A 10,576-nucleotide genomic window follows, 5' to 3' on the forward strand; every position below is an offset into this window, starting at 1 on the left:
TAAGACTTATGAATAATCCACATGAAAACCTTCTTCTTCACTAGCTAACAACATGCATTTAAAAAAGACAGTCAAAAAACAAAATAAAAGAGAGAGAGATTTTGTGCAAAAGTACCCTATGGAGGTGGATAATGTTGTGTCCAGATTGCACAGATTATAAGAAAAATGTCAGTGCCAGGGATGGCATACTTCCTGTGAGTTGTTGGCCAGGGAGGTCCCTGATGCCCCCAAAACATTACAAGTTATTTAGCTGGGCGCGGTGGCGCACGCCTTTAATCCCAGCACTCGGGAGGCAGAGGTAGGAGGATCGCCATGAGTTCGAGGCCACCCTGAGACTCCATAGTGAATTCCAGGTCAGCGTGGGCTAGAGTGAAACCCTACCTCGAAAAACCAAAAAAAAAAAAAAAAAAAAAAAAAACACATTACAAGTTATTGTCGATGCTCTTGGTTGGCCACCAGAACCAGGTAAGACCCTACTCCTGAAGCCTCCCCAAATGAGGGCTGCGGGTCACTGAGAAATCAAGCTGGGGCTGAGCCAGAAGCCTCCTCCCTGTTAAGTAGCTATCAGGATACTAGAAAGACCTACGCAACCTGTTGGAGCAGAAAAGACATCAACACCTTTCAGCTGACCAAACAGGACAAATGTACCAACTGGTACAATGGTGACATGTCTGTTAGGGGGGAAGCTCTGCTTTCTAATAGGACTGGAGGTCTGGTCCATGGGAGGGAGTTTCTGTTGGTACTGAAGACCTAATCAAAAAAGCCTATGGTTTGGGAGGTCATAAACCTTAGGGGGGTATCAATTACTGTTGTCTGGTTAAATGGATGTATTATATATGCCCATCAAACTGCTCTCTAACTACTTATGCTTATGTTCTTTTTTTTTTTTTTTTCCCCCGACAGAGAATGGGCCTGCCAGGGCCTTTCAGCCACTATAAATGAACTCCAGATATATGGACCCCCTTGTGCGCATGTGCGATACTTCATGCCTATGTCACTATGCATCTGGCTCCATGGGACCTGAAAATTCAAACATGAGTACTTAGACTTTGCAGGCAATCACTTGAACCACTAATCTCTCTCTCTAGCTCTTATGTCCATATCTTAACACTACTCTCACTTTTGGTTAGAAAAGCTTCTCTTTTCAGATGGTGGTTGACCACTGGGGTGATTCAAAACTCACCAGTGCTAAGAAATGACAGTAGAGTGTTCATCATTAAATAGGACATCTCTGTAATACTCTCCAAGGCTCGGGGACCACTGTAGAAGAGGTGGCAAAAAAGCCAAAGGAGAGGAGTGCTTACAATACTGTCTGACAGACACAAATACACAAAAGTAGTTTTTGTAAGCTGGAATAAATCTTACAGAAAGATCTCTACCACAAACAAAATTTTCTGGGCTGGAGGGATGGTTTAGCAGTTAAGTATTTGCCTGCAAAGCCTAAGAACCCATGCTCAACACTCCAGGTCCCATGTAAGCCAGATGCACAAAAGGTGACGCAAGCATGCAAGGTTGCAAATGCACACCATGTGGCACACATGTCTGGAATTCGATTACGGTGGCTGAGGCCCTGGCATGCCATTTCTCTCTCTCTTTCTCTCTCTCATACACACACACATATTAAAAAAATAAATAAATAGCTGGGTGTGGTGGCACATGCCTTTCATCCCTGCATTTGGGAGGCATAGGTAGGAGGATTGCCATGAGTTCAAGGCCACCCTGAGACTGCACAGTGAATTCCAGATCAGCCCGGATTAGAGTGAAACCCTACCTTGGGGGAAAAAAAAAAAAAGTAAATAAATAAATAAACGCCAGTCTGTTGGGCTTGCCTCAAAATGTTTTTTCTTTTACATTTGATATGTAGCTCTATTGGTAGAACATCAGCCTAGCATGCAGGAGGCCCTGATTTTTTATCCTAACATAACATAAACCAGGCATGGTTTGTACACACCTATAAATCCTAGCACTTGGGAGGTACAAGCAGTAGGGTGAAAAGTTTGAGGTCATCAGCTATATGTAAGTTTGAGGCCAGTCTGGGATAGAGGAGACCTATCTCAAAAAAAAAAAAAAAAAATTCGAGGTAGGGTCTCACTCAAGCTCAGGCTGACCTGGAATTCACTATGTAGTCTCAGGGTGGCCTTGAACTCATGGCAATCCTCCTACCTCTGCCTCCCAAGTGCTGGGATGAAAGGCATGTGCCACCATGCCCGGCACAAATAAATAATTTTAAAGCTTCTTACTTCAAAAAAATAAAAGACATTTATATGCTACTTTTGATTTGCGTCTTTAGTAGTATGTTTTCTTAGTAACAAATACTCAAGGCAGAAGATCAGAATCACTCTGGGTCTTGCAATTCAGTTTTCTCTCTGAGCCAGAAACAGTAGTAGGAGAAACTACTAACAATGTAAAATTCTAGAACCTATGTGGCACTACAGAATCAAAACAATTGCATTTCAATAAAACCCGTGTGTGTGTGTGTGTGTGTGTGTGTGTGTGTGTGTGTGAAGTTTAAACAGCATTGATCTACGGCTGCAGATAAAGCTCTGCAAGCTTGAAGCCCTGGGTTCAACTGCCAGAGCCATTAAGTAAAAGATGAAAAGCACTAATTGAAAACCAGGAGTGGGGGTCTACGACTGGGAAGCTGGCGGTCAGTAGACTCAGGCAGAGGGGTTAGGAGTTCCAGGAGCACACCGCTACGAAGCCAGAGACATACACTGTCAAACCCAGAAAGCACTAGTGGGGCAGAGCACTTGCTAAGCACACAGACTTCCAGTAGAGAGAGGCACCTGCATTTAAACAGGGTAACACTGCAGCTTATTTTGCACTCGGGTCTGAACAAGCACCATGTGAAGAAACATGAAGCAGTGGAAGAGCACTCTCTTGGAGCAGCTCTGGGATACAGGAAATACTTCCCAGACAGCTTGAAAGGGCAAAACACTGAATTCTGGATGCCAAACTAAAAAATAAAACTTTTAGTTTACAAATCTCAAAGTCATAATACTTTCTTAAAATTAATAACTTGAATAAGCCCATGAAATATGGGGTTGAGGTGAGCATCCAATAATGGCTTTATTCACAACTTTCATAGTGCATTAACCAAGATGAATTATCAATAATCATACTGCAGACTTTCACAATGAAAAAAAAAAGGTCTAACACTTAAACTTTTTAAAAGACCCATCCACATGGGAAACAGACTATATAGTTCCTTTTGCCGGGCACATATGATTAATGTTTACAACATTCCAGTTCACTCTAGGTCAACCAGGTTTATTCGGATTCTTGGAGACTTGTACGAAGCCTGTGTATCTTCTGAAGACAGTACAGGTTTTAGGGTCCTGAAGGCAATTTTAACAAGTTAAAATACATATTAAGGGCTAAAAACATAACAACCCCAAGAATATAACCTGAAAAGTAATTAATTCTTAGTAGGTCCTGGTTTTGACAACTAAACCGGCAAGCATTAACTACGTGCAATGTTCCAAGATTTTGTGAGAAACACCAAGAGTACCAAGGCCCATCCCTAGTCCCAAGGGATCTATGATCTAAGGGGAAGTGGGGCTGGGCGGGCCACACACATGTATTAGCAGAACCAGGTCAGTGCTGAACAAATGGTTCCTGGTGTTCTGTTTCAGTTCACTGAAATTCAGATAATAGATACTTTATATAATTTCCAGGTGATCTGATGCAGACTTGAACAGGCCAAGGAAGCTTATCATAAATCACTTTATGAGAAATTACAGTGAAGGTAGACAGTCTTCTGGCAAATGTGCTCATATTCAATGGACACAAGCTGAAAATTAGAATTTAAGGTGTGAATGCTCTCATCAGATGCAAAGCAATTTAAACCTCAATTAGATATAGGCGAGCCCAATACAGTTAAGCTCATAATGGGTGTTTCCTTTAACAAAAACAGGAACACTCAGCTTCAGAGATCGCTGATCATGCGAGAAAAGAGGAAAAAGGAGTGGAGGTCGGTCCATCCGTTTCCATTTCTCCCCTGGTAACTTTAAAAAAAGAAAAAGAAAGGAAGGAAGAAAAGCAGTGTCTTGTATTCCTTATTCCCTTCGACTAATATTTTCCAAACACTATAGCTTCTTAAAAATTCTAGAAGCCGGGCTGGAGAAATGGCTTAGTGGTTATGGTGCTTGCCTGCAAAGCCAAAGGACAGAGGTACAATTCCCAGAACCCACGTAAGCCAGACACACTAGGGGGCCCAGGCATCTACAGTCCTTTGGCAGTGGCTGGAGGCCCTGGCGCGCCCATTCTCTCTCTCCCTCAAATAAATAAAGAAAAACAAAATATTTCTTTAAAAAAATTATAGAAGCCAAGCGGGGATTGGGAGCTCGTGCCTGTAATTTCAACACTTGGAACGTGCAGGCTGGTAGATAAGGAGTTCAAGGCCATTATCGGCTGCATTGGGAGTTCAAAACCAGGTTGGGTACATGAGAGCCAGTCTCAAAAAAGAAAAAGCAAAAAACAAAGTCTAGAAACTAGGATAAAATTGACTGATGCATGCGTTAACTGAAAGTCCCAAACAGAGGCTCCTCTCCGACGTCGAGGGAAACTAGCAGTCCACGAAGGACCTTGACAGCGACAAGTGCGACCCGAGGGCTCCGAGCACGGCCCGCCCAGGGCAGGCGAACCGGAACCGGCCTGCAGGAGCGCGGACCCGGGACCCGGAGGGAGCAGCGGGCCCGGCTGCGACGCTCCGCGCAGCGGCGCCGGCCCTGGGAGGCCGACGCGGAGGCCGGGCCGCGCACACCAGGGCCGAGCCGCTGACAGCCCCCGGCGCTGGGCCCGCGTCACAGGTGTCACCGGGACCCGCTCGGCCCGGCCCGGCCCGGCCCGGGGGTGGGGAGGAAGGAGACGCGGCCGGGGACGGCACCTCGGGGGCGGGCAGACGCGCGCGGGCCCCGCGGCGGGGCGGCCTCACCTCCAGGGTGGACACGGTGCTGGTGAACAGGTCCTCCCCGTCCTCCAGCTCCTCGAAGTCGGTGGGCTTCGCGTCCCCCAGCGGCGGAGGCTCCCTCTCGGCCGCCATCTTCGCCGGCCCGAGCACTGCGCGAGCGGGGCCTGGCGGGCCTGTCACGTGAGCACGCACGGCCGCCGGCGCGCCGAGCCGCGGGACGCCCCGCCCCCGCCCGGGCCACGCCCCCGCCCCGCCAGGGCCACGCCCCCGCCCCGCCAGGGCCACGCCCCTCTCGCGGCAGGCCACGCCCCGCGGCTCCGCCCTTCGCCGCTCCTTCGCCTCCAGGTCTGGGCGTTTGGTCTCCTGGGTGCCTGCTGGGGGAAACCTGACTTTTTTTTAAATAAATATTTTACTAATTTATTTCAGAGAGAGAGAGAGAGAGAAAGAAAGAAGCAGATAGAGAGAATGGGCGCACCAGAGCCTCCAGCCATTGCACACAAACTCCAGATACATGCATCACCTTGTGCAGGTGGGGTCCCCAGGGAATCGAACCTGGGTGCTTTGGCTATGCAGGCAAGCGCCTTAACTGTTAAGCCATCTCTCCAGCCCCTGACCTGACTTTATATGCAGGAATCTGAGCCTTGTTACCATAGGACGAATGATTGGCACTGTCAGCTTTTTAAGATGGCCTCTGGGAAGTGGAGGAGCTTTGCATGAACACTGTAGAGGACAAGCACAGCAATGTCGCTGGAGCAGTCCCAAAGAACCCTACATCTAAGCTGAGATGACCCTGCAATGGGCATGGTTCACGCTTATGGAGGTTTGATTCAGGGGTCCCCCATAGGCTTATATGTTCTGAACCCTAGGTCCCCAGCTGGTGACACTTGGGGAATTGGATCCTTCTGGAGGTTGTGTATTGTTTGGGGCAGGCTTGTGGGTGTTATAGCCTGCTTCCCTTTGCAAGTGTTTAGCACACTGTCCTGCTGCTGTTGTCCACCTGATGTTGGCCAGGAAGTGGTGTCCACCCTCTGCTCAGGCCATCATATTCCCCCGACATCATGGAGCTTCCCCTGTAGTCCGTAAGCCAAAACAAAGCCTTTCCTCCCACAAGCTGCTTTTGGCCAGGTTCCTTGTGCCAAGCAAGGTGAAGCTGACTACAACAGGTGACAACTGGACGCTAGAACTGTGGCTAGTGAGAGCAGCCAAATTTCTGTGTTTCATTTAATTTTAATTAATTTAAATTAAATAGTTCCATGTGACCAGTGGCTACCTATGATACAGTGCAGTTCTAGATAACTAAAGATCCCTGAATTATTTACCTATACATTTTTGCAATTTTGTCAATAGCCAGACAATATTTTGTCCCTGCTGTTGGTTACTTGATTTTTTTGTTTGGTTGGTTGGTTGGTTAGCTGGTTGGCTGGTTTGCTTTCTTTTTTGCAGGGGAGGGGAGGAGAAGGCTAAAAGTATTTTTAGGGCTGGAGAGATGGCTCAGCTGTTAAGGCATTCTTTTTAAAAAAAAAAAAAAAATTGGCCAGGCGTGGTGACACACATCTTTAATCCCAGCACCCAGGAGGCAGAAGTAGGGAAATCACCATGAGTTCGAGGCCACCCTGAGATGACATAGTGAATTCCAGGTCAGCTTGTACTAGAGTGAGACCCTACCTTGAAACACACACACACACATACACACACACACACACACACACACACACACATATATATACATACATACATACACACACACACACACACATTTATACACACATACATATACATATATACACATGCATATATATAGTATTTGTTTATTTGGGAGAAACACTGGGGGAGGGGTAAAAGAATGAGTGCACCAGGGCCTCTTGCCACCTCAAACAAATTCTAGACACTTGTGCCACACTGTGTATCTGGCTTTATGTGGGCACTGGGGAATCAAATCCAAGTTGGCAGGCTTTGAAAACCTTCAACCACCGTGCCATCTCCCCAGCTCTGGCTGACATTCTTAATTTCAAACAATAAGCGTCACATCTTCGTTTTTCAGTGGGCTTTCCAGACGACATGGCTTTCCTCACTCCATTCTTCATTTGGAACGGCACTGGAGGAGGCAGGAAGACCGGGCAACCCAGGCCCCAGTGCCGGAGACACCAGCTTCATTTCCTCCGCACTGATTTTTCCCAAGAAAATTGACTGGATGACTCTTCATCCATGTCTCTCATCTCTCCACATCTGGGAATCATAGGGGTAAATGCTGTAGACATATATACTGTGCTAAATTTCCCCTTAAATATGTATATCCTTAAGTTAACTTTAAATGGGCTGGTATATGTTAGCAAAACAAAAGAACACCAAAGGCAACTATTAAACTAGGCATGGTAGTATATGAGTATATGCCTTTAATCCCAGCACTCAGGAGACAGAGGTAGGAGGATCACTATGAGTTCGAGGTGAACCTGGGACTGCACAGTGAGTTCTAGGTCTGCCTGGGCTAGAGTGAGACCTTGCCTTAGAAAAAAACAAACCAAAAAAAAAAAAAAAAAACCTTAAAACTGTTTTTCATCAGAACATTATAAATTAAGTAAGAAAGGGAGGACCAGGGAGACTGGGAGATGCCTCAGTGGATAGCGTGCAATTGCTGTAACAGGTCTGTCATCCCAGTGTGGTTATGGTGAGAAGGCGGCAGGGAGGGGAGAATTTCTTCAAAGGACGTGGACCAGCCTGGAGCATGCGCAAATGAGCACCTCAACAATAAGAACAAAGAGATCCCACGTGGAAACACGGGGAAGCTGAGGACCAGCACTCAGAAGCACACCTCTGGCCTCTACACCACTGTGACGTGTGTGTGCCCGGTCTCTGCTCACGTGCGTGAATCTGGCCTCTACACCACTGTGGCGTGTTATAGCCAGTGTCCCCTTGCCAGTGTTTGGCACACTCTCCTGTTCCTATTGTCCACCTGCTGCTGGTCACAGGGTGATGTCCACTCTCTGCTCAGGCCATTGTTTTCCCTGCTACCATGGAGCTTCCCTTGAGTCTGTAAGCCAAATAACCCCCCTTTTTTCCCCCACAAGCTGCTCTTGGTCAGGTGATTTCTGCCAGCAATGCGAACCTGACTGCAATAGGGCCTCAGGTAAAGAAACCAGACTAAAATCAAAAGAAAATAAAACTAAAAAGCTGTTGCCTCAGTCTCTTATTTCTAAGTTTACTCATGAGCTCACTATCTCATAGCAGAAACATTTTCTTGCTCCAGTGAAAAACTATATCTTTCTGACCTTCATTGCCCTTGACATTGTTAGAACCAGAATCTCTAGTTTTGAGCTCTGAAGCCATTCATTCACAATGCACCTGTATTTTCCCAGTGTGGCCCAGACCACCTTTCTCAGTTCCCTGGAATGGCCCCAGTCATCTACCCAGTTATCACTTCCCTGAAGTGGCCCATGCCCTGAGGCAGGCAAGGTGGACAGCCCTGCAGCCACGAATTCCACTGCACCCACCACCCCACGAGAACCCCTAGTCTGTAAGGGAGCAGCTGCCAGCCTGCCTGGTCACGGCTTTTCCTGAGTAAAGCCTGTCTCAGCTATTGAACAAAGTCTTCCCTTTCATTTCATTTCCTGCTTTTTCCCAAAAGACATGATACTTTAAACAATTTAGTACTCCATCAACATATTTGTTGTGTGGTTGAAAATAAATCTAACAAAGAAATAGAGCCAGTTTTTCTAGATCAAAAGAAGCAAATAGCCTGTGGGCTTGATACACATGGGTTTTATTGAATGCACACTTTTTAAAAATTATTTTATTTTTACTTATTTATTTGACAGAGAAAGAGGGAGGGGGAGAGAGAGAGAGAGGGAGGGAGAGAGAGAGAGAGAGAATGGGCGTGCCAGGGCCTCCATCCACTGCAAATGAACTCCAGATGCTTGTGCCCCCTTGTGCATCTGGCTAACGTGCGTCCTGGGGAATTGAACCTGGGTCCTTTGGCTTTACATGCAAATGCCTTAACCACTAAGCTATCCCTCCAGCCCTGGGTGCACACTTTAAAAAAAATTTTTTTTAATTTATTTGACACAGAGAGAGAAAGGGAGGAAGAGAGAGGGAATGGGCACACCAGGGCTTCTAGCCACTGCAAAGGACCTCCATATGCATGCAACACCATGCACATCTGGCTTACATGGGTATTGGAGAATTGACCTGAGTCCTTAGGCTTCACAGGCAAGCACCTTACCCATTAAGCCATCTCTCCAGCCTTTAAAAAATTTTTTTTTTCTTTATTTGAGAGCAACAGACAGAGAGAGAAAGAGGAAGGTAGAGAGATTGAGAGAAGGGGCGCACCAGGGCTTCCACCTACTGCAAATGAACTCCAGATGCGTGTGCCCCCTTGTGCATCTGGCTAACGTGGGTCCTGGGGAATTGAGCCTCGAACTGGGGTCCTTAGGCTTCACAGGCAAGCGCTTAACTGCTAAGCCATCTCTCCAGTCCCAGCCTTTTATTTTTTTTAATTTAATCCACTGGCAATATTTAAGAATCTGAAACTCACACAAAGACCTAGGTTTGTGGCTTCTTTTTGTTAAGGTTATATAGGCCCTAGTGCTCTGTGGATACACACTGTCCTGTTCTCTATAGTCTGCAACTAGCCTCGTCCATCCAGTTGGAATGCATTTTCCTCTGCTCCCCCCCCACCCCATTCTTCCTTAATCATAAGCACTCAAGTTGCAGCAGACATCACAATGAAACAAATAAGAACTTTTCCTCTTCCTGCATAGCCAAGAATGACCTTGTGATCATGTTCTGGCCAGTCTATTTAATATAAACAGAGTTGCATTAAATGAAAAGTACAGGAGGCCACTGTCTCCAATTAAGCACCAGTAAGAGACTGGGACACACCAAGCTAAACACCAAACTGTGGGCTGGGGATAGAGCTTAGTATGTATGAGGCCCTGGGTTTGCTCCTCAGCACAACAAACCTATCAATCAAAATCAAAAGCGAAGTCTCTTACACTGAAGTTCCCCCAAACTGAAATGAAAGTGTTTACTCTGATGTTCAAAGGGTTAGAGAGAGAGCAGTTCCCCAAACAGGCAGTTTCATTCGGCATGATAATGAAGCATTCTCTGTTTGATCCTTATGCATACAAAAGGGAACTGAAAGCTGACATGACCCTCAGTTTTTCTGTTATTCTATCTGTACTAACTTTGAAATGATCAGTCTGATTTTTGGTCTTTTTCTATCTTTTTGCTTCTTTATTGATAAGTAATTCCAATAGCATATGATTTCCCATTTACAAGATTCAATTGTTTTTACTGCAGCATACTCATAGGACTGAGAGGCTATGACCACTTTCAACTTTAGAACATTTTTTGAATATTTATTTGTGTTTATTTTATTAGAGAGAGAGAGAGAGAGAGAGAGAGAGAGAGAGAGAGAGAGAGAGAGAGAGAATGGGTGTACCAGGGCCTCCAGCTGCTGCAAACAAACTTCAGATGCATGCGCCACCCTGTGCATCTGGCCTATGTGGGTCCTGGGGAATTGAACCTGGGTCCTTTGGCTTTGCATGCAAGCATCTAAACTGCTAAGCCATCTCTCCAGCCCAACTTTAGAACAGTTTTGACCAATGTGTACGTGTATACTGTGCATTGTGCTCACATTCCCCCACCCCCTTCTACTCCTGCTAAAGC

General features: G+C 46.3%; 1 protein-coding gene across 2 annotated transcripts in view; it reads right to left on the reverse strand.

Annotated features, from left to right (window-relative positions):
* Window positions 1–5,082, reverse strand: part of Snx2 (sorting nexin 2) — a 56,423-nt gene extending 51,341 nt beyond the window's left edge. For both annotated transcript variants that reach the window (XM_004669192.3, XM_045131675.1), the window contains exon 1: window positions 4,937–5,082. In XM_004669192.3, the coding sequence (XP_004669249.1) occupies window positions 4,937–5,044 (108 nt within the window). In that variant the 5' untranslated portion in view covers window positions 5,045–5,082. The remainder of the gene's footprint in view (window positions 1–4,936) is intronic.
* Window positions 5,083–10,576: the final 5,494 nt, after the last annotated feature.

Source organism: Jaculus jaculus, chromosome 12, assembly GCF_020740685.1.
Source record: "Jaculus jaculus isolate mJacJac1 chromosome 12, mJacJac1.mat.Y.cur, whole genome shotgun sequence".
NCBI lineage: Eukaryota > Metazoa > Chordata > Mammalia > Rodentia > Dipodidae > Jaculus > Jaculus jaculus.